The sequence below is a fragment of the Rhododendron vialii genome, chromosome 12a (genome assembly GCF_030253575.1).
Source record: "Rhododendron vialii isolate Sample 1 chromosome 12a, ASM3025357v1".
NCBI lineage: Eukaryota > Viridiplantae > Streptophyta > Magnoliopsida > Ericales > Ericaceae > Rhododendron > Rhododendron vialii.
This window is the reverse complement of record NC_080568.1, coordinates 10,284,179-10,308,446: the sequence shown is the minus strand read 5'-3', so window position 1 is coordinate 10,308,446 and position 24,268 is coordinate 10,284,179. Positions and strand designations below refer to the sequence as shown.

Below are 24,268 nucleotides of genomic sequence, written 5' to 3'. Positions count from 1 at the left end.
TATTATATCTCGTTTTTGAGATATATTAATGTTGTTTTGAATATGTATATATGTAGATTTTGATGAAGAAACGGTGAAAAAATGAAGCTTGACCCCCTGTGGCCTCATCAACATTTAATTTGGGATTTAATGCGCGACTGAAAATAAGGGATAATGGTGGCATGATATGTGAACATGTAATATTATTTTTTGAGATATATAATATTGTTGAAAAGATATGATGTTGTTTTGAGAACATATAATTTTATATGTCATGTTTTGTGAGACTTAGAGCTACAGAAGCTCAGATATAATGTTATATATTCTGTTTTTTTATGAGATTTAGAACTACAGAAGCTCATATATAATGTTATATGTTCTGTTCTATTTTTTTGTGAGATTCAAAGTTGCAGAAGCTCAAATATAATGTTATATGTTATGTTTTTTTTTTAGCGATATTTAGATATTAAAAAACTCACATATAATGTTATATGTTTTGTATGGACCAGCATATAACGTTAAAGACTAAAAACAAGAAAAACCAAAAAGAAATGTTGCATGTTAGAAAATTTTTGCCACACATATAATGTTGTATGTTAAAAAAATTTTATCACTCATATAACGTTAAAAAATCAATACAAGAAAAATAGAAAAAAACAAAAAGAGAAATTTGTTACATATATGACGTTAAATGTTAAGTGTAGTGGGTTCGAAAAAATACGTTTTTTGTTACACATATAACGTTATATGTGGCGTGATGGCAGCGGCGACAGTGGTGGTGGCCGCGGCGGCAGTGGCAGCAGTGGTGGTGGCGGCTTGATTGCAACAAAAACGAAAAAATGGAAAAATATATTTTCGTGTTAGTCAAACAAGACCCTTGTTTCTTAGGTGGGGTATTTTTGTCATTAAAATTATTAGTGGACTTAGTGGGTTATGAAACTTAGAAGTAGACTAGATTGGTTTGGAAAGTGCTATAGTGGACTTATGAAAAATTCTTCCTAAAAAAAATTGATTGACCAGCCATTGGTACTGGATACTTGATCGAATCGTATATATTCGTCTAATAGACTTTTATTCATATAGATCGAGATAGATACCGATGTCGTCGGATCAGCCACTATTTTGTATGTATAGTATATACACGTTGAGAAAATAATGCAGTCGGAGAATTGTCAAATAAAATGGGTCTCAATTGGAAGAATTGGATGTGAAATCCTCATGTGAAAGCATCTTGATTACGATAGCCAACATTCACGAGATTGCGTGGAAGGAAAACAGCTCGTAATTAGGGTCTTATCCAGACAAATTAAGGAAAAAAAAAAAAAAAAAGGCGGCTATCACAACACAAGTTGGCCAGAGTAGTTTGCCTTGTGATCGAAGTTAAGCGCGTTTCAGCTTGGCCGGCTATGAATTTTCCGCGACTCAAAAGCGAGATTGTAAAATGAGATCGTAGATCAGTTTTCTGGGAATTGAAGTGAGAGAGCAAAATGATATCTTTGGACACACTAAGGCCCCGTTCAGTTGCCAGGAAAGTATAGGAAATAATAGAAAAATCAATTTTTCCATAACCTTTGTAGTATTCAGTTGACAGGAAAGTAGTGAGAAACATGTTTTTAAATTTTCCTGCAAAATTTACTTTCTTGCAAAAGTGATCAGGCCAAAAGCATAGAATTTTGTATCACGGGAAAAGTTTCTTCATTGTGGAGCCAAAATAATTGGCGGGTAAGAAAAAAAGTGAATGACACCAATACCAAAAATATACGAATTAGGTTCTTAGAAAGACAATTTAAGATTTACGTGAGCAATAACAATTTTGACTACTATGGTGCTTTCTGAGATAATTGTTGTGGAAAAAGATTGGTAATTTATGTTTTTTAGAAGTATTTATTTATCTTGTCATTAGTCTTCAATTTTGTTTTGTACAAACTAATTTTCAGTGAGTTTTTGCATCAGCAACTAATCAAGCACGGTTGTTTAATATTTATTTATTTAGTTATCATCTACTTATTTTTTAAACTTCATTTGTACGGTTGATTATCAGATACTGTCAATTTTAATGAGGAATTTGCATGACCATTCAGAATATAGCAAATTGAATAGGGAATTGCAAGTTGATTTTTTCGTTTCATGTTAGGGCTTTGCATTAGATAAAATATATTTTCCGTATGTGTTAATTTTTGAAATATTATAGCCTATTTTTTAGCTCTCAAAGTTACTTTTGTTTAAAATTAGCCATGGGAATAAAAATAAAGAAGTTTCTCATAAGTGTCTTTTCCTAGTAAATGAACCACTAAACTTTAGTTTTTCTGCAAAAAAAAAAAAAATTGTCAAATGAATATTTACAAGAAAATAGATTTCTTTTTCCTTTACTTAACTTTTCCTGAGAATAACTTTCCGGTACAACATTCGTGGCAACTAAACAGAGCCTAAAAGGGAATTAAGAACATTAATGCTAGAGACATAGAAAATTTATCCCGAAAGTGTCCCGAAAAAAGCAACTAGTAGTTGAGATTCACTTTGATGTGTTGGACTCAATCATCAAAGTGAATCCCAACCCTGATTGCTTTTTTCGGGGTAAGTTTTCTTTGTACCTAATATTTCTAATAAAAATATCTTCTTTACGTACGGAGGTTTTCGTGAAAATGGGTTTACAGCAAAACACTTATCGTTTTAGCTAGATTGTTCTCTTGAACACCTCCCCCTACACATGGAGCCGTTAGTTTATAGAAAGGTTTGAATCACGATGGTGAGATCTCGGTAAAACGGACCCTCTTGTCCTTAATTTTGGCGAACTTTTCAGAGCCCAAGATGAGTCAGATGACCTAATCTAATTACCTCAGGTCGTGTCTGCATTTAAGGAATTCTATTTTGGATTCATTTTAGTACGAATTGAATATGTACCCGTAAAACAAGCAATGAGTTTTGTTTTGGTGGCGGGTCATCGGTACGTAGAGAGGAAGTTTCAGATTTTGAGGGTTATGATAAAAGTCAAACACTCAACGAATGGCTTGTTTGATGTTTTTGACTTTTGAAGATTAGAAAACGTGAGAGGATATTTATTGTAGTAGAAGCAACAAGGACATTTATTTGCCTTTATTAGTGGATTATGGAAATTTTGAAAAATAAAAAATATAAATTATCAAGATTTTGAAGTGGTCAAACCACTAAATTTCATCATAAATAATTAAAATGCATTTAAAAGAGTTTGGGATTATTCATGAGGTGCTTTTTTAGGAGTTGAACTTTCGCATGTCAGTAGCCAAAGCGATAGATTAACAAAATTACCACCACCCAAACCGATAAGAAAATCGACCAAAAAATAAAAAAGAACAAAAAGAAAACGTACGACCACAGGGCCGTATGCGATTAACAACTTCAATCAACCCCTGCTCTGGTCTTGGATATGGTCTACGTTTTTCTTACTCTAATCTTGGTTAGGGGCTAGCTAGAGAGCGTCTCCAATTGCGAGTTATTTCTCCTGTCAATGCGCATATTACTATCCGGCAACAAGTCTCGAGAAAAGACCTCCAGCCAAACAGAAGAAGGCTTTGCATTACTTGAGTCAAATTGGACGAAAGAAATGTCAAAATCATGTATTGTCACATGAACATTTGCGTGTCGCAATGGTTTTGCTTCAAATCTCTGAGAATGCTCCAAGCAATGCAATGGTCGTGCTAAGATAAGGCCCAGAAACAAGCTTTGACACCACAGGATCAATTTTGTCCGACTTTAGCAAAATGATATTTGGTCTTTCCTTTCCCCATTTTTACACAATTGCTCTGAGCATCAATAAAGCATTGGGATTGAAATGAAAATGAACTTGTATTGTATAAAGATATCCTTCTCCAAATGGTAAAGCAGTTTGATTCAACTTTTCTTATCAACTGGCAATGTAACTGTAAAGTGGTTAGAGAGATAATACACCAGTGCCAATACATTCTCGGAAAATCTTTTCCACCAATGTGATCTGATTCAAATTATGTCTTCCTGGTCCTCAAGGGACCGCTTACGAGCCCTCAGGTTAAAGTCGAGGTTTTCAGGTACAGGTGGAGTCCTCCCTCGGCGAAACAGAACTGCGAGAGCCCCCATTCTCCGGCAAAGATCAAATACCTGTGGAGAAAGTAACATAATTAGAGAGCATAGTGTATGAGGGAGATGTGATGGCATTTCTCACCGATGAGGCTTCTATCTCTGCGATGCCTTCACAACCTTGACCTCCTCCCTCCAGTAAGTCGCAGTAATTGGCAGCTTCTTTCTCGTCTTCAAACACCTGTTAGCAAAATTGTTGTGTTTGGAATTACAGACAGAGATGTAGAATAGAAACTATGACAAGACTATGAAAGTATTATGCATCGTGATCTCGTCGTGTCTTGTATTTTAGGCATAGAATAGTATCGTGATAATATCGTAATCATATCTCTTTGTAATCTTCTATTTTAGGTATAGAATTCTAGACTTTTCTCTATTTAAGTTTATGTTAGCATTGTAACCATTCACTCTCAATATTCAGTAATATAGATCAGTTCTCTCTCCCATACGTTTTGTCACAAAGAACTGAATTTCAAACATTTTGATTTGTCTAAGAAAGTATTCAGGTTTCCACATCATAATACCAGAGTGCTTCCCCGTTTCTATATTCACAAGGTAATCAATATCGAAATTAATACATGTTGTGCAAAGAGACCAGATATTTATCCAACTAAATTACCAGTTCCAGTAAGGTGTGGGGAAAGGAATATTTTCTAACCAAAGAAGAAGAGAGATCTAGTTTCTGGTCTATTTCTGAGACCAAACAATCATTTGTGATCAATTAAGATACTTCAATGATTTGAGTGTATGTGGCTTGACAGTTTCATAGTTCTACACCATAGCTGCTCTTTAACATAAAATTCCCTTCATTTTCCGAGAGTGTGATTTAGCCTACGACTTAGCTATCTAATTGCTTCTTCCTAAGTTCACAAACTATCCAAGCGGATCTTACCGAGTTCACAAATTTCAGAACAGGCTAAGAAAGGAACTTTCTCACCAAGCCATCCAGTTAGCCCGGCAGATGAAATAGCAGCGCTCCATGCAGAATGACAGTAAAGATCTGAAGTTGTCACTTCTTAAACTTAGCCCTTAGCCTCGGTTCCATATATTGCTGAAATCTCTTTGATAGGTGATTAGTCAATAAGTTCAGGTGCAGTGCCATATTGCATGGAGAAAAATTTATTTCCCTAAACCAGCCAAACACACCCCAAGTGGACAAAAGTTCTTCAGAGCTTAATCCAATCTTTTTAAGCACTAGATAGTACATACTATCTAGCCAACGCTTTCATGAGGGGAACCTATTACAGATCTAATCTTACTTTTTAACCTTATGAAAAGATGTCAGGGTCTTGGGCCAGGCATTCAACTTCCAAAAACCATACCAACACAACAGACCTCGTAACATAAGACCACGTGAAAGATTAAACCAAGAACAAGTGGTAGAACTTACTAGCACTCCCTCTCTAACATCCTCAACACGCATCTGATTTTCACCTTTAGAAAACAATAATCCAAGCTCTCTTTCAACTTCACTGCCATGAAAAATATTGCCTGAGCTGGGATAATAGTAACAGCTATGCAATGAAAGTGTTGCATAAAACCATGACAGACCTGTGATTTGTTCGGGTTTTCATTGTGCATAACTGGTTTTCCCTGTGGGTCAGTACATATACAGGCTTTGAAGTTTCTCTCCATGGGTTGGTTTCCAAAACTGAAAAAGATGAAGAAAGGACAAGAAATTGTAAGACGGCCTTTTGGAAGTTTGATCAGCACCTTTCAGATAAAAAATGAACATGACATTGTAAATTGATGAGCAGCCTCGCAACCATAATAGATGACTAAGACAGAGAGAGGGAGAGAGAGAGAGAGAGATACGACACCGCAAGAGACAGAACAAAGCATTTTAAACATCAAGGAGACAGGTGTAGATTGATGAAGCGATGCATCGTGGTATATCTGGCAATCTTATGCCGCAGATACCACGCAAAAAAGTTGTCGCAATAAGGAGTTATGCCATTAAGTGCCAGCTATGGGTGTAGTCATTGTTATAGAGGGAGCTAGACCATAAACAGAGAGGATACAACTCCGATATTTTGATGCAAGAAATGTGGCACTGAAATTCTAACAAGTTTGTTCATTTACACATGTCGTAATGAGGCTTCCAAAAACCAAGCACCTAAGAAAGGTCCATCTAACTACGGCCACCAAATATACAGAAAAATTCCACAAAATCTTCAAACGCCACTCCATGTAGAGAAACAACTTCTCAAGTGCAAACACATGGAAAATTCCATTTACAAACTTTGTAGTCCCTTTCTTGGTTACTAGGCTAAAGAGAACCATCTGCAAGAGAACATCCAATTTCTTTTCCTTCTCATATTATTTTATGTTTTCCTCTTGCAAAAACCATTCATATATAATGTATTATTTAACCACCGCCAACTAATACTCATCGGTCCAGAACATTTTCCATTTCAATGTTTAGAGGTTCTAACTTCTCCCCTGTGATGCTTATACCCAAACTCCGCATGTCTTTATGGAAGCATGCATATATACCAATGGGTGTTTAACTGACATGCCTGAGTCTCATCAAAGGAAAACCACTATTAAAGGTCTCACCTTCTTAACTTTACCGACTTGCTATCTGGAGCAAATAAATGTAAAATTACAAAAAGTTGAAAAAAAAAATCGCAGTAAGGAACTAGTTCCCAATACTTTAAAGCCGTTTTTGTAGTTAATAGTGAAATAAATGGATTCCTGTTGTTCTAAGATGGATTCCTATTGTTCTAAGGCAAAAAATCAAAGTCACTTCTACTTGTGGCCAATAAGGAATGATGCTTTGATTACTAGGAACTCATAAGATCCAAAAATGTTTCAAAAAAAAACTACAATCGACAGCAAAGAAAGTTAATGTATCTGGAAGGACCCAAGTTCAATTTCAACTTTCAGGTGACACAGACAGGACAAGGAACCCAAACTCGGCTGTAGACATTCACCAGGAAGAAAGGCAAAACTGGTAGCAAATTGGTTTCGCCAAATAATTGATACGTGGCAATATAGCATATCAAGAATGGTTCTCTCTAAGAAAAGATATGGCAGAGGCCCCACATAGCGAGAAATAAATCAGGTGTGCAGCCGCACAATCCCCAATCATATACATACATTGTTGAGTTCAGTGCAAATATCGTAATGCCAGAGGAATTCACTTTGTTGAGTTCACGTGACACAGACAAGACATGAAACCCAAACACGGCTGTAGACATTCACCAGGAAGAGAAGGCAAACTGACATATAGCAAATTGGTTTTGCCAAATAATTGATACTTGACAATAGCGTATCAAGAAATGGTTCTTTCTAAGAAAAGATATGGCAGAGGCCCCACATCAAGCGAGAAATAAATCAGGTGTGCAGCCACTGACAGCGCACAACCCCCAATCATAGATGTACATTTTTTAGTTCAGTTGCAAATATCGTAATTCTTGAGGTATTCACTTTGGTCTCCACCTTTTAAACATCAGTGTACACATCAACCACGAAACATTCAGCAACAGATACTGTGAGGCAATTGATCAGGTATGCATGGTTTGCAGAATCACGTAGATCGTCTCTTGTTCTTTTTTGTGTTGTCTCTCTCAAATCACTCCCAGTAAAAAAATTAGCACTCTCTCAAGCACTCAAATGGCTCGGATGACTTTGACTGAACATTGAGATTATCAACAAATAGAGCAATTCACCACCATAAACCACAATAAATCAATAGTTAAAAAAAGAAAATAATAGGCCCAAACTAAATGCCATATGCCCCGTTTGTTACTACTTACAAGTTAGAAGTTAGATTTTTAGATTATCGTTAACATGTATGGTGCAGCTTTTTGCATGCTAGAATAAAAACTAAAACTATTCCATAAAGGGCCCAGCTTCTTGGCAATTGGGCTACAGAGAAGCCTCTGCAATTAAATCTAGACCTTCTATCTCGGCAATCAATTGTCCTGATATTGAAAAGATTCTTTCAACCATTGAAAATACTTTTGGACGGCCCAGTTAACACAGACTTCTCACTGCAGTTGACCTCGGCTTGCAAAGAAGCCTAATTCTTCAATAAATAAGTTGTGTAGAACAGCTTATAATGAATTAATTTAAAGAACCACTCCTAATCGGACACAACAAACCAACAATTAAACCAACTGGGACGCTCGCATCTCACTAGAAGGTCAGGAGTTTGAATCTCTCCACCTGCGTGTGAGTGTTCTTCCCTTAGAGGGTGTTCTTCCCTTAGAGGGGCTTTTTGTTGCTTTGTTTGTTTCTTCTCTATGATGTGCTTATTTATAGTATTGTTTGACTTGTTGAGCTTGATTATCTCGTTAACTCTCAAAATTGATGAAGTGTAATGGATTTGTAATATACGATGCAAAATGTTCTCTTCTATTGATTGAAAAAAAAAAACCAACAATTAAATGCCAAAATTGCAAAATCAAATCATCAGCAATAACAAAATACAGTAGACATGATTCGTATACCATCATAGCTGCTGCTCTCAAACGTCTGCTGGAGACTCCTCCGCATGTCGTAAGCGCGCGACGACACTCTCTCCACGAACTCGTTAGACGTCCCCGGTATTCCCCCCTCCATCCGAAGAGCCCTCTCCACTTCCTCTACCTCCTCCTCGCTCTCGTGCTCTTCCTTTCCACTCTCCACACCGTCGTTTTTGTCCGCTGCCGCTCCTCTAGCTGTGAATCTCCTTCCAGATGGTTCAGGGGAGTAGGAAACGGAGAGGAGAGAGGAGAGAGAGGGGAGACGGTGGGGGATAGGGCTTGGCGAGACGGTGAACCGTCGCCGCCGGCGTTGGTGGCGGAGGGGGTTCGTTGGGGGGAGTACAATTGAAGGGGAAATCAATGAGAGAGAATCCATTGTGTGTTTTACAAATGCAACGGTAACTACAACAGTAATTTATACACAAATCAGTGACCGTATCTGTTTCTATGTGTATACACGTCTACGCAGATAGAGAGAGAGAGAGAGAGAGAGAGAGAGAGAGTTGGGGGAGCCGGGAGGAGTTCTATGCGTGAAGGCGTGAAGGTCTGAGAGAGAGAGAGAGAGAGAGATTTTTCTCTGGTTTTTATAGGTAGGTGGGACCAGAGGGACTGGGGAATCTTGTAGAATCAAACACGGAGCCTCATAATTTACCTTTTCAATTTTCTTATTTTCTGTTTTCTGATTTCCATTTTTTTTTTCTGGTGGAGAAAATTTTTCGTTTTTGTTTTTGATAGGAGGAGCAACTTACTACTATTTTTTGCGGATCAAAAAAAAAAAAAACTTACTACTATTTTTTATTGGCTTTGTTAGAGCATCTCCAGTTCACCGAACTTAGACTCAAACTCAAATTTGAGTAGAACTCATCTCCGGTCCTTCACCAAATCGAGAACCAAATTACGTTTTACTCAATTTTTTCACCAAATTTGGTGAGAACTAAATCCTTCACCAAGTTTCCACGACTACTTTTTTGGGTGAAGCCTCTTTCCACGGCCAGGGTTAAGCCAGTTCGAATTGCTCAAAGTTCTGCACCTATGCTAATACCGTGCCTGATTTGCTGGTGAAAAACTCAGACGAACCGGCTCACATTCTCTTGGCAGGTCATGAATATTCAGACGAACCGGCTCACATTCTTATCTTGGAATATCTCCACAAGAGTTGCTTAATAATTGACCGAAGAAAAAAGAACCGGCTCACATTCTTATCTTGGAATATCTCTACAAGAGTTACTTAATAATTGACCGAAGAAAAAAGAAAAAACTTAAGCTGTTTCTTGGGCTGTTACTCGGTTCTGTTTAATGGAGTATCATATATCCGGGTTTTTGGCGCTTGGCTCTGGCTACAGCTATGTAGTTTCCACGTTCCTGGATTTGTTGTGTAGGTGTTTTTTCTCCTGAAATTAAATGCAACTTAACCCCTTCGAAAACCCAGGATCCACGGACCAAAAGAATCACGAAATCCGCCACATTCAACAAATTTTCTGATGTCAATACAGCAACTAAGTTGAACACAGACACAAATTTCAGTGGGACAGAAAGAGAAAGTTATCGCCTCAGGAAGACCTTGTCCCAAAATCACTGTCACGGTTGCACAATGTGTTCAGAATCTTGCAATACCAGAAATGCAAGTACATTAAGACAAAGAAACAAGAAACCTTAAGGACAGAACGATCATCCCACCCATTTTGACTAGAGCAATCACCGTCCACCCAAATTCAGAGTTACACGAGATAAGCAGGGAATGGAGCAAATTCAGTTTGAACAAAGCCACATTCCATATCAATTGAACTAAAACAAATCTGATATCCCCAGTTCAAACTACTCTTTTGAATCCCAGCCAACTCCATCCCAATGAACATCCACAATTCACCTAGAGTACTTTTCCCAATGGTTTCAAAGCAAGTAGAATATGAAGCCACAGCTTAACCATATAATAGTTGAGAAATGAACCACCCATCAGTCAATGGTTTATAAGCTCATCAAAGATAAATCCGCACTAAAGCATCTTAGTTCGAAAAGCACATCAAAGATAAATTAGTTGTTCAACATCTTAGTTCTAAATAATTGAATCAATCCCCAGAAAACAAAGTACAAGTGCTTCCATCAAGAATATAAAAGATATCGCACCAAACAAACAAGTCATAGAAATGGCAGCTATTAGCTTGAACCTTATGCCATTATCTTCGCAGATCTAACATAAAGGCTATCCACGACCTTACCAATATTTGAAATAGTCTCCAGTGTCGCGGGGTAGATAGCATCTGTCTTGGGATCATCAAAGATGATGAGGCATCCAGCACCTTGATCTAAGGTCCCGGCAAACTTCTTATCAAGGATCATCTGAGACAACTTCTTCTCCACATGGTCCACTGGCAGTTCAATCAGCTCAGCAATATGCGCAATCTCCACCCTAGAAAATGGCTCAATCAACCTGCAAAGGTTCTGCTCCAGCAGCGTATCATAAAGGGACGACAGGTGGCGATGCACAATTGGGTCCTCCTCCAGCTGTGCCTTGAAATCCCTAAGCGCAGTCTCGAACAGCCTCAGAGACCGTTGAGCATGGGCGTGGGCCACGGCCTTCATTGCATCGACTTCCGGACCCTGGTACTGCAAACCCACCTTCGTGGAGGATAATATCCCTGCCACATCATCAGCTTGACTCACCATGATTTTGCACAATAACATATATTTGAGACTGTATACGGCCCTAGGATCTTCAAGAGCATTAAAACCTTCAAATGCTTCATAGAAATAGCTGTAAGCAGTTTTATAGTCCTTTTCTTCCGCGTGAAGAATTCCGCTCTGTAAATCTATTGTTCCCTGCTGATCTGGCGGCACGTAAATAGCATTGGCTGCAGTTCTAGCAGCAGTTAGAGCCGCCTTGGCTTTAGGAAGGTTTCTTAGAGAAAAATGGAGCTTACTCTCCAATAATTCTATGTCCACGAGGAGTAGCTTGTCATCTAATCTTCTCACTTCCTTGATTAAGCTAGAGAGAAGGGCTAGCGCCTCTGAATATTCCTTGCTCTCCATCAAAAGAGAGGCAAGCCTCGCCTCCACTCTCTGACGGAGAAACGTCCGCTTCTCCGTGCGGGTCCACTGCACCATCTCTTTGCAAAGAGAGATCTGGAGATCTGACGTGTTGGGTATCTTTGCTACCGCATCGATTATGCTTCGGACGATTTTGGCGGTTTTTGCCTTGGGGATCAAGGAAAAGAAAGGCCTTAGTTGGGTCAGGAGGCTTCTGAGTTCCTCCGCCCTGTTCTCATCTCTGAGAAGGTCTGCAAGATTCGAGATGGCCTTTTCTTTTATCCGCAGTGCTTCAGCAGAAGAAGAAGGATTCTCAAGTATGCGGTATAGGATGGAGATTGCGTCCGATGGCTTTTTTGCTTCTTGAGCCTGATCGAGTGATTCAGTAGTTGCTGGGAGGTATGATGAAGACATGGTCACTGCCTTGAGGTTCCTGAAAATCAGAAATAAGTGAACAATTAGGTACAGTATACATAACTAGCCTAACAAACTAACCATAACGAAAAACAGCTATCTTGTAAAATATACAAAACTCAGATGACACAGCTCCACTTCCCAGTTTTTCAACCAAAATGGAAGACATTCGCTGGTTTTGTTCTTCAGAGACGAATTCATACAAGGTGAGATACAATTTCCTATCAGAAATAAGTGGATGCATTGTCTTGTCTATACCGTTTTAATGATACAAAAGTTGGGAGCAACTCTTACTAGCGCCATGTCCCAATGATCAATACTTTGCATTCAAAGCTGATCAAATTGAGGCCAATCTTGAAAGAAGCATGCCAAAATCCTAAGTAGAAAAATCTACCTAATAATTATCAATCATCCACAATATATGCATCATCATGCAAATACAACCAAAGAGATAAAGAACACAGAAACTAATGTAGCAACGACAACAAACCAAATACATCACATAGACATTTGGATACAGATCAGATGTCCCCGAAGCATTATGGGAAAAAAAAAACCCTCCAAATTTCTTCTATTCTCTTTCCTTTTAACTCCTCAGCCATTAAATACAACATACACAAAAAATAGAGAAAATATCTCCTGTGAAAAAAGAAAAGTCTATGGGTGAATAACACAAAAAAAACCCTAGAAAAGCCACTGCTTCAGGCCCCTTAATGGTCAACACTTCTTTTTACTAGAGAACACAAATACAATGTTCAAACAGCTAAGGGGCGTTTCATAATACTTGCTCTTGGAGTGTCAAGTATCATTGTTTCAAGTTTGCATCTACTTTCTACACCTCACAAAAGCGAATGAATACTTATTCTAAAGTTTCGATGACACCTCTTCATGGACATTGAGGACTTTTAGGACAAGTTCATGGCCGGCCCCTTAGGCCCTTAACATCGACGTTCAACACTGTCTATGGTGTATCTACATGTTATTCTACTCATATAGTGCCAAACTTAGCAAAACCACCACCTCTTCCATCCTCGGAACCATTGTTAGAGTCAATAACAGGATACATACTATGGCCTGCTAAGGATTGTAACTAAAAATAGCAATTTCAGCAACAGAACTGTAGTTCAACAATATAAACAGCAGTTTCAGCAATAAAAATAACTGTTTCAGCAAAGTTTCAGCACAAAAACATCAGTTCCACCACGATTTCAGCCAAAAACACCTGTTCCAACACGATTTCAGCCCGAAAACACCAGTTCCAGCAGACTTTCAGTGAAAAAACAGAAGTTCCAGCACAAAAACAATAGTTCCAGCACACTTTTCACATAAAAACAGCAGTTCGAGAAATGGAAAAAAAAAAAAAAAAAAAACTGTTTCATCATCCAAAAATTAAACTTACAGGAGCATAAAACGCAATAACAAATAACCTATGAAAACCATCACAAAAAAAGGTAATGAAAGCAAGACAATTCAGTTCAAGTCCCTTATCAGGAGACAAAATTGTCTAAAGCATTGCTCACGAGTTCATAACAAACACAGACGAACCTCAAAATCAAATATCTTTATCAACTCCCCCAAACTACAAGCAACTCATGATGGTATAAATGTTTAGGTACAAGTGAATCAACCAGAATTGGATAGACAAAATCGAAATAGGTACCCCATGCGTGGCACTACATGAACAATCAAAACTATAACCGATCCGTAACGTGACAGAGATCCCACCCACCATAAACATGTGTTGTCCCTCTTATAACCACATTCAGACTGAAATTGGTGAAAATCAACAGTATAGGAGTCCACAATTACCCAAATACAGCTACTTGACTTGAACCAAAAGGACTGATCAACCAAATAAGGACAACTTGCAGTTTTGTGTCAAAAAAGACCTTGTGACAATACCATAGTAGGTTTAAGCAATGTTCTAAAGATCACTAGGTACTAGTCAGGCAGAAAAGGGGCACCTAGGCGGAGACTTAGGTGCCGATTGGTCTGCTGCCGAATCTAGGGATTGGACCACCGCCCTAGTGCCTAGGGGGCCGACTTTTAGAACAGTGGATTTAAGTCTAGCGATTACACAGTATACCGGCTGAGATGGCTAAACCTAGAGCGGCCAATCTAGGGTTACTCTTCCCACCCAATCCAGTGATTTAGGCAAAATAATCAAATTGCACCAACAGAAATTCAATATACAATTCGAATTAAATGCTCAATGTACCAAACCAATTCAAGTCCATACCTTGTTCTAAAAAGGGTTGAAGAAGGTGGGTATTCTTCAATTAATCTGCAAGGAAAATATAGATTAGAAACACGCAAGTGAAAGAGTGGGCTAAACACAAAAAACCCAAAGAGATTGTGGAGCTAGGGTTTCACACGCACAGGAAGGAGAGAGAGAGAGAGAGAGACAGAGACAGAGACCGTAGTAGCGTACCATGGTGTGAACTGATCGGTGCTTTCTTCGATCTCAAGTTTTCACTTTCGTTCTTCGGTTTTCCGATGTAACCAAATTAGGGCTGACAAATATATATAGCCGGTTTCACAAAGGAGGCCTCGAAATTTTCTAGTATTGCATATTTACCCCCAAAAGCTTGAGGAGTTTTTTGTTTTCACTCATCTTTTTAGTCTTTTTTTTTTTTTTTTTCCCACTCGATAAATGTTTAATCTAATCCCAAAAGAATGTGAAAGAGGTACCGCTAAGAGACAAATGGATGGGGCAAGCCGAAAGGCAAGTAACCACCACACCAAGAGCTCGCGCTCCTGGCAAGAATCTAACCATCACCTTTCATGTGGAAAAGGTCTCACTCAACTACAAGCGCGTTGGCTTTTTAGTGTGTGTTTAGAATTCTTAGAAAGGTTAGTTTGTCGCGTGGATGAGGAACTGAGAAAAAATAGCAGAAAGGATAATAGTACAGATACAAAATGTGGAAGAGCGCGCACAAACTCTTTTCGGGCCCATTTTGGGTCCCAAAAAATGATCGGAACCGCTCATTTTGTATAAAATACTTTGTTTACGGTTTTTACAAAAATAAGCTCAATCTAATATCGGTAAGGACGTTTAGCCGAAAGGCAAGTAACCACCACACCAAGAGCTCGCGCTCCTGACGAGAATCTAACCATCACCTTCCATGTGGAAGAGGTCTCACTCGGCTACAAGCGTGTTGGTGTTTTAGTGTGTTTGGAATCCTTAGTAAGGTTAGTTTGTCGTGTGGATGAGAAACCGAGAAAAAATAGCAGAAAGGATAATGGTACAGATACAAAATGTGGACGAGCGCGCACAAACTCTTTTCAGGCCCATTTTGGATTCCAAAAAATGATCGGAGCCGCTCATTTTGTATAAAATACTTTGTTTACATTTTTTACAAAAATAAGCTCAATCTAGTATCGGTAAGGACGTTTACGAAATATCCAACTTTGCTTTAAAATTCAAGCTTGAATTTTGGGACAAAGTTGTGACTTTTCATAGACGCCCTTGTCTATACCGGATTGAGCTTTTTTTTTTGTAGGAACCGGACCGTAAACAAAATAAGCGGTTCCGATCATTTTTTTGAGACCCGAAACATGCCCCAAAAGGAGTATGTGCATGCTGGTACAGATTTCATAGCCATACCAATAGCACATCTGATAAAATATAAGTATATGAACCTTATTGGGAAAAAAAATTCCAATACATCCTAAACATGCCTCCGTTAAAATTCCATACATGTCTCGTATTTTTTAGTTGTCCCATCACGATGGACTAACAAACAAAAACATTACATAAAGTCGAAAGAAAAAAAAAAAACTATTGCAGACGAAAAAAGTGTGAAAAAAGAAAGTGCATTTTGTTATTAGAAATTCTAAACAACGTTTGAGCCTCAATACTCAATAGTACTTATAAAACCCCAATATTATAGACAAATATCGTGGGAGTGAAAAAATCAATAGAAAGTCTAAACCCTGCATAAAAAACTTTTGTGCAACTGTTAGGGTATTTTATTTCCCTTGATGAAATCGAGTTTTATTCGATCTCAACCATATGAGTAAAGCATAGATAATCATCATCAAAGCATAAATAGTCATGTAGCTTGGACTAACGTAGCGAAGGCTTCTTTATCATGACCTAAAACTTGTGCAGCTAGCAAACGAAAACTAAAAAAGATACTGTAATAACCACCAAGTTGCATCACCATTGAGCAAATGGCAAACATGTGTAGCTCTTCTTGGCCAGTTTAAATAAGCTGATAGTATCAGAATAGTACTACAATGCTATCAGTTTTAATAAGGTGGTATCAGATTACAATGCTATCAAAACCGAGAGAGAGAGAGAGAGAGAGAACACAATCTTGAGTAGTCATGAATCATGATACGATTAATGGACCAACTCTGATCACTGGAACTGTGCGCTGGGCTGACAGTATCTCATTCATTTGGGCAATTTGAAGCAAGAGCTGGCTGATTTGCTGCAAATGTCAAGTGAGAAAAAACAAAAGGTAAGATGCGATCAGACCTATGCAATCAGGTATTCATTTGGGATGCAATCAGGTATGCATGTGTCAAATAACAAAAGGTAAGATGCGAGTTGTAGATTATATTGATAGAAAGCCAAATATAAGGATTGGAATCAAAACTTTGAAAAGTATAAACATATTTGGACATGCGTTTGTCTATGAGAGCGCAATCTTCCGACATATAAATATGCTTAATACACGGTACTGTTAAGCATGCTTCTTTAACTAAAATGGACTGTCTCACTCTCAGATCAAGAAACCACATTATTCTTGATATACAAGTACAACCGCATCAAATTTATAGGAAACCGACAATAAATAAATAGTGATCTTAATCTACAGTTCTACACATAAGACATGTATCTTTAAGTTACATGCGTCTCTGTAGTTTTACAGGAGAAGAACCGGCAATTGTGCCTCACTAGAACCACTAATCATGTCCCACTCTTCAATACAAAAAAAGTTGTGTTCATCCCCCAGTTGACACAAACGAGTAGTCAAAAAGAACAGCAAAAGACATGAGAACGAGACGGTGCAGAATCACAGAGGTAAATGAAACACGACAAGGTGTCCCAATTCTTCTCTTTTCCGCTCTCATTTACTCCTCTTTTTGGTGTTTCTCCCGCCGCCATAGGAATGCAGAAAAAAGAGGAAAGGATTACTAAAAATGACTACGGTTATCACAGCCCAATCTCAGGAAAATAGAAACGTGGGGGTTAATCAGGTATCAGTACTAAATGTAATTTAATTTGACCCATTTACCTTCGTGGTTTCTAACAGTGGTGCAGTCATAAAAAATGTCAGTCATCTGCGCAGCTTACTATTATGTAGTGGCCATTTCTTCAAAAAGAAAAAAAGTGAGCCAGATTCATGATTTTGTCCACACCATGGTGTGTTCACTTTTCTATAGGAGTATCAGAACAGAAGCTTGAGTTTAAAAACAAAGTCAAAATCATCATTTAATTTGATGAAACTGATTCTCCGTTGCTTGCTGCATCGAGAAAAAGCTTCCCATTCTGAATTGAGCCAAAAAGACCTTCCATCATTTCCAAGAGAATTTTATGGGGTACAAAAGCACGGGGGTCGTGCTCGAAAGGTTATGAATCAATTGACAAGTCCAGTACCATTATCTTGAGTCCCAGTGGCAATGCATCGTGTACCTTCTGGATCAGAAATCATACAGGAATTTACTAGGGTTTATTGGATTGGTTCATCACGAGCTAAGAAGCACACAAACGGACATGAGACAGAGATACAACACGATGTGGACACGCGGATACGTAATTTCTTCAAAATCTAGGACACGGACTCATTTGGAATACTACAATCAATTATATATATCAAATATATTATTATGTGCTTATATACCATAAGCAATTAAGCTTAGGTCCCAAATCATAGAATAGATGAGATACAAAAAGTTATCGGTCACAAAATCCTTAAAAATTAGACATGGGCATGGTAGGAATCCTCAAGAAATCCTTACAAGTTTTCAAATTGAATTTAAATATGATTAGCCATAAAAATTACTAATTTCCCTACTTTGCATATCATTATAAAATGTCAATTTCTGAAATTTTTGATAATCGCATGTTAGCAAGTGCCTAAGACATGTCAATAATATTTATTTCTTAGTCATAGACACCAAAGAAGTATCAGACACGTTACGAAGGAGCGTCGGACACGTGTCCAAGTTTAATTTCTAAAAATTACACGGAAAAAAGTGCATCAGACATGTACCCGGCGGTATCTTAGGAGTGTTGGTGTCCGACACATGTCGAATACAAATACGCTACCTTCTTTTAAATGTCTGTGCTTCTCAGATTAGGAGTGTTGATTGGCTCTGCGCCATTGATTCTACTATAATAAGTGAAACCAAGAGACTCCAGCCAATGAAGACTGAGAATATTGACTCAAGAGCAAATTTCATTGAGATCTCCATTGTCGAATGCAGACCTAACCATTGAACAAGAAGCGATAGGCATTATGGAATATTGATAGGCCTACCATCTTGGAAATAGGGCCTATCTTTTCTAGGTAAAAGTTTGAATATGAGGCCTTTATTTCCATGCCTTCTGACTACTTTATCGCCTACTTTGATTATAATAAGGGGTGGGTACGGTAGTTAGGAAGATGATTTAATATTTTCCAGGTTGTTTCCCTTGTTTGGTTGCTAGTTGAAGTGCTCTATGCTCTGATACTCTTCCGCATTTTGCCGGTCTCCCTCCTTGATTGTTCTTGGAAAGTTTTCGTGTCCATTGCTTTGTTTAGGCCAGGGGTATGCCCCTGTGGTTCAGGTTGTAATAATTGGTTTTTTCTTGGTATAAAATTTAGGAAAAAACTAAGGGTACTATAGACACAAATATTACTCGATTTTTTTGGAGAATGTTGCGCATACTTTGGGGGTATACTTCTGGCGTACTTTTATCTAATATTTGGTTAGATAGGCAAGTGTGTACCTTGGAAGTGTATGAAAGATGGTACACATAGTTTTGGAGGATGGTACAAATATATTTGGCGTATGGTACACATAATTTTTTACTCATATTAGTTACGCATTTTATGGTATTAGTCAAGTTACAAATAAAGGTGCACAGTAAAAAAATTACGTTTTTTTTTTTTTTTGTTAATTGTGCTTTTTTGGGGGTACTTGTTACCCATTTCTTTGGTGTTACGCATTTTTTTGCAACCAAAATTTTATTCACCATTTATTTTTTGGTGTGTAACATAGACTTCGCCTAAAATCTGTAATTCACCAAGAAAAAGTTCCGCTAAACTCAAGGTCCCGTATTAAATTTTTAAATTAAAGGTGAATGCATTCATAGAGAATAACATATCTCGTAAAGCACAAAATAAGAACCAGAACAGGCGAAACGGAGCCTCAGAGAAACAAAGTGGAAGTAGAAAAACTGAATTTAACAAAACCGAACCTTGTCTTTCTCTCTGAGAAGCAGCATCAGACCCTCCTCACTCTCTCGCCGTAAAAACCTCCTCCGCCACCGCTTCACCTTCCCATAAACCACCAACACCGCCAAAACTCCGCTCACCCACACAAATGACCAGAAACCCCCTCTCCACCCTCCACAATTACGAACCCCATACCCAACCCGAACCGCCCACGAACTCAGCACCGCCAAACCCGACCCGAATCGCCTCCCAACCGGGCCCACCCCATCACCTTCGTTCGAATCCGAGTCGGACGAAAACGACGGCGTTTCTTGAGCACGTGGGTCGTCTCGTGGAGGACTAGTAATTGGCAAGCCCTCGTGATTGCTTGGATGAAAAACGGAGGAGTTATCGGGTATGTAGTCGTCTATAATCGCCACCGCTGCGCCGCCGTGTTGTGTGCCGGCGGCGGCGGCGGAAGATGGTGATTGGATTTGCTCCCAGTCGTTGAATCCTTCGGCAACGTCGTTGGGTTTTTCCATATGAGATTGGAGAATGTGTGGATTCGGAGTGAGAGACAGGGATTATGTGGGGGAAGTTTGACATTTTCTTGTAGTGTTGTGTGATTGCTCGGTGCATACGGACAATTCGAATCTCTGTTTTCTACTGGGGTTTTGCTGATATTTTCCCCCCCGAAGATTCTTTTCTGATGATCTGATCAAAAGTTGCTGACTAGCACCACCCGTAGGTTTCTCCACAATTTGTTTGCTCGTGAGGTGTTTCGGGCAGCGAAAAATTTGTAAATTTCTATTTATGATTGAGAAGTTGTTAAGGTGCTTTCAATTGTGAATTTTTTTGAGAAAGGCTTATTTATCTTTTTGGTTCTTAAAGTATTAGCGAACTGTCAATTTGGTCCCCAATGTAAACGTTTAATCCCCAACATTTTTAATTTGTGTCAAATTGGTTCTCCTTTCCAACGCCGTTTAGGCTCTCCGTCAAAAAAGGAGGCATTTTTGGTATTTCACCCTCCTTTACACCTTTTCCACCCTAAAAATGTGAAACAATTTCATTACACCCACCCAAGTCATTACACCAGCCCTAATTCCTGACACCCATCCGTAATCTTGATATCTCTGACCAAAATTTTCATAATTTGGGGAACCTTTGCATGAATCTACTCGACCAACACTAAATATGGAACATCAAGAGTGGAATGAGAATGCAGAGGTATGCATTTACCATTGTAGCTCACTCTCACTGCTTTTTCTTTGCTCGATTAAGCTATGGAGTGCGGTTTGGGCCCCATTAATGGCTTTATACATATAAATCTGTGTAAAGATATATAAATATGGGGGTGTGTGCTTAGTGTATAATATATGCATGTAGTGTGTGTATATATATCTCAAAATTCATATGGGTTTGTGCACTTTACACGGATTTGGCTAATACAGTTTTTTAAAGGCTTTTGCATGTACCAAGTTTTTTTGGGACGCATTAATTCTAGAGGTGTGGACCACCATTTTTGTTCTTTTTAGGTATGATTTTGTGTTGTTAAATGGATGTACTTGGGCTTTTGTGTAGGGCCTTGCAGGGACCCTCCTTGTTATGCAATGGAATTCCACCATGGGGGTACATTTAGTTTTAGGCCCAAGATAGTGTACACTAGGCGTAAAATTGACAGTCCATGGGCTAGACCCTGACTATATTTCTTTACTTGAGCTTGATGCTTGGGCCAAGCAGCTTGGATACCATTTTGGTATGGACTTTTACTATAAGATGTCTAGCCTTGATTTGGACAAAGGGTTTGTGCCCCTAACCAACGACAAAGATGTTCACAATATGTTGGACTATTTGGACAAGAAAAGGACTGCTATAGTGTATTTGGAGCACATAGGAGGACTGAAGTGTCATGATAGTGCAGCCCAAGAAACTGAAAATGTAACCCAAGAAACTGACCCAAATATGCAAAACAACTATGAATTAGACTCCTTTAATTTTGATCCAGAGAGTGGATTAGACTGTATTGAGTTAGAAAATGTTAACTTTGAATCTACTGGGGATGTTTTGGGGAATTTTGAAGATGTTAATTTTGAATCTGCTGGGGATGTTTTGGGGAATTTTGATTTTGAGATTCCAGATGTGAATGTTGATGACATTGGATTAGTGGATCTTAATTTTCAACTTGACGTAGATGGAGTGCCAAAGGATTGTGTTGATGATGTTGAGATCATAGATGGAGAAGATTACAGTGATTCATCAAGTGATGATGTATATTACAGTGACCATTCCTACCAAGAAGAAGATGATGATGGGTTATATGAGACATATGTTGATGAGAATGAAGAATTTGTGGGGTTAAAGATCATTGCTGAAGAAGAAATTGGGTTTGATGGGAATGGTGATGGGTTTAATGGGAATGGGAATGAGATTTTGCTCAATGATGATGATTCCAAATATGGTTCAGAAAACAGTTATTACACCTTAAGTGATGAAGAAAATAGTCATAGGAGGAAACACCACTTTAAGAATTTTAGGCCTGAAACTGATATGGAAGATCCTCAATTCAAGGTTGGGATGTTTTTCGAATACCCCTCAGGAGTTCAAAGCAGCTGTTAAACAGCATGCAATTAAGCACCAAAGGCAAGTGAAGATGGTCAAGAATGATAAGAGGAGGATTAGAGCCAAGTGTTTTGGTTCAAATGATCCAGAGAAACCATGTAAATGGGTGGTATATGCAGCTAAAGTTATGACCAAATCTACTTACCAGGTCAAAACCTACAAGCCCATGTACAAATGTGGGAAAATTACTCAAACAGGAATGTTACCTCATAGCTAAGAGGTATATGGATGATTTAAGAATAAATCCAGGGATGCCTATCGTTGCCTTTAAAGAGAGAGTGAGAAAGGAACTAAAAGTTGATGTTTCTAGGAACCAATTGTACAAGGCAAAAAGAAAAGCTGGTAAGTTCATATATGGTAATGACATGGAACAGTATGGGAGACTGTGGGACTATTGTGAGAAGATAAGGAGGTCTAACCCAGGCTCAACTGTGGTAATGGATGCACCATTAGATGAAGTCACTCGGCAACCAAGGTTCAACAGGTTGTACATTTTCTTACCAGCTATGAAGAGTGAGTATCTAAGAGGTTCCAAAAAGATAATAGGTGTAGATGGCTGTCACTTGAAAGGGGAATACAGTGGGCAGCTCCTTACAGCAGTTGGTGTGGATCCAAACAATGCTATGTATCCTATGGCATGGTGTGTGGTGGAGGTTGAGAACAAGGACACATGGACATGGTTTCTTACACTTCTAAAGATGGACCTCAATAATACAGAAGCCAATGAAAATGAATGGACATTCATCAATGATAGACAAAAGGTAATCTAAATCCTGCTTTTTTTTTTTCTTATTTCATACTTGGCAGTTTTCAGTATTGTTGGATACTTATGTCATAAATACTATTTACAGGGATTGTTGCCAGCAATTAATGAAAACATGGTCAGAGCACAGCAAAGCACATACTAAGCAACTTTCAAAAGCAATTCAGAGGTCTATCCCTTGAAAACAAGTTCTGGGAATGTGCAAAGGCATCCCATGTAGCACAATTTCATGATGCAATGCAAAATTTGAAGGAAGAAGACCCTACAGCATATGAATGGTTAGCCAAAATACCCCTAAGTCATTGGAGCATATCACATTTCCAGAAAATAGTGAAATGTGACATGGTATGCAACAACTTGTGTGAAGCATTCAACAGAGCCATATTGGAAGCTAGGGATAAGCCAATCATAGAAATGTTGGAGTGGATTAGGTGTTATTTGAGCAAAAGGATGGTGATTAGAAAAGAGTGGATCAAAAAATTCAATGATGAGCTCTTGCCTAACTGTTATAGCAAGTTGGAGGCATTGAAGGATAAGGCAGCACCTTGTCAAGCTAAATAGTTTGGTGATTTCCAATTCCAAGTCAGATGTGGTGAAGGGGAACAATACACTGTGTTCCTAGATTTACAATCTTGTAGTTGTAGAAGGTGGGACTTGACTGGGATATCTTGTGTCTATGCCATTGCAGCAATCTAAGGGAGACATGAGAGAGAAGAAGAATTTATACATTCTTGTTATTCTAAGTCCAGTTACAGTAAGGCAAAGCACCATTGATCAACCCTATTAATGGCCATAAAATGTGGCCTAAAATAGGTCACACACCAGTTATGCCTCATGAGGGAATGAGAAAACATGGAAGGCCAAAGAAGAAAAGAGTTAGGGCCCCAGAGGAATATTTGAATCCAGATGACAAAACCAAGTTGAGGAAAATAGGACAGAATTCAGTTTACTGTAGAAGGTGTGGGAACCATAGGCATAACAGCAGAACTTGCACTACACCATTGCCTGAGGCTAGTGAAACCATTGAATATGCAAGGGGGAGAGGAACTTCTATGCAGGCAAGGGGTAAAGATAATGTGCAGCCAAGTGGCATGAGATATAGTGGGAGGGGAACTAGTGTGCAATCAAAAGGCAGGGGAACTAGTGTGCAGCCAAGAGGCAGGGGAACTAGTGTGCAACCAAGAGGTAGGGAAACTAGTGTAAAAGGCAGGGGAACTAGTGTGCAACCAAGAGGCAGGGGAACTAGTGTGCAACCAAGAGGCAAAGGAACAAGTGCAAGGGGTAGGGATCTGGTGTGAAGACAAGAGGTGGAGGAGTTCTAGTGCAACCAGTAGGCAGGGGATCTGGTGTGAAGACAAGGGGTGGGGGAGTTATAGTGCAACCAATAGGCAGGGGATCTGGTGTGAAGACAAGGGGTGGGGGAGTTGTAGTGCAACCAATGGGCATGGGAAGTGGTGTGAAGACAAGAGGTGAGGGGGTTGGACTGCAGCTTAGGGCAGGGGGAATGGTGTCAAGTTTAGGGGTGAAGGAGTTGG

General features: G+C 38.8%; 4 protein-coding genes across 9 annotated transcripts; 1 reads left to right on the top strand and 3 right to left on the bottom strand.

Moving 5' to 3' along the window:
• Window positions 1–3,782: 3,782 nt before the first annotated feature.
• On the bottom strand, window positions 3,783–9,105 carry LOC131311368 (uncharacterized). The gene is made up of 5 exons (XM_058338800.1): window positions 8,526–9,105; window positions 5,620–5,719; window positions 5,459–5,540; window positions 4,154–4,249; window positions 3,783–4,089 (listed from the first exon to the last, which is right to left on the bottom strand). The coding sequence occupies exons 1-5, from the start codon at window positions 8,914–8,916 to the stop codon at window positions 3,952–3,954; spliced, it is 807 nt and encodes a 268-aa protein (XP_058194783.1). The 5' UTR covers window positions 8,917–9,105; the 3' UTR covers window positions 3,783–3,951.
• A 1,369-nt stretch (window positions 9,106–10,474) lies between these two features.
• Window positions 10,475–14,524, bottom strand: LOC131310651 (26S proteasome non-ATPase regulatory subunit 11 homolog). 6 transcript variants are annotated; one of them, XM_058337798.1, is made up of 3 exons: window positions 14,410–14,524; window positions 14,218–14,262; window positions 10,475–11,997 (listed from the first exon to the last, which is right to left on the bottom strand). In XM_058337798.1, the coding sequence occupies exon 3, from the start codon at window positions 11,976–11,978 to the stop codon at window positions 10,707–10,709; it is 1,272 nt and encodes a 423-aa protein (XP_058193781.1). In that variant the 5' UTR covers window positions 11,979–11,997; window positions 14,218–14,262; window positions 14,410–14,524; the 3' UTR covers window positions 10,475–10,706. The 6 variants fall into 6 exon arrangements, with proteins under 6 accessions (XP_058193781.1, XP_058193780.1, XP_058193782.1 ...); XM_058337797.1 differs by having other exon boundaries at window positions 10,475–11,987; window positions 14,410–14,511; XM_058337799.1 differs by having other exon boundaries at window positions 14,397–14,503.
• Window positions 14,525–16,129: 1,605 nt separating this feature from the next.
• LOC131311684 (uncharacterized) lies at window positions 16,130–20,091 on the bottom strand. Its single transcript, XM_058339227.1, has 2 exons — window positions 19,396–20,091; window positions 16,130–16,417 (listed from the first exon to the last, which is right to left on the bottom strand). The coding sequence occupies exons 1-2, from the start codon at window positions 19,891–19,893 to the stop codon at window positions 16,316–16,318; spliced, it is 600 nt and encodes a 199-aa protein (XP_058195210.1). The 5' UTR covers window positions 19,894–20,091; the 3' UTR covers window positions 16,130–16,315.
• A 1,910-nt stretch (window positions 20,092–22,001) lies between these two features.
• On the top strand, window positions 22,002–23,294 carry LOC131309408 (uncharacterized). The gene is made up of 4 exons (XM_058336050.1): window positions 22,002–22,118; window positions 22,168–22,731; window positions 22,822–22,851; window positions 22,986–23,294. The coding sequence occupies exons 1-4, from the start codon at window positions 22,002–22,004 to the stop codon at window positions 23,292–23,294; spliced, it is 1,020 nt and encodes a 339-aa protein (XP_058192033.1).
• The last annotated feature ends 974 nt before the right edge of the window (window positions 23,295–24,268 follow it).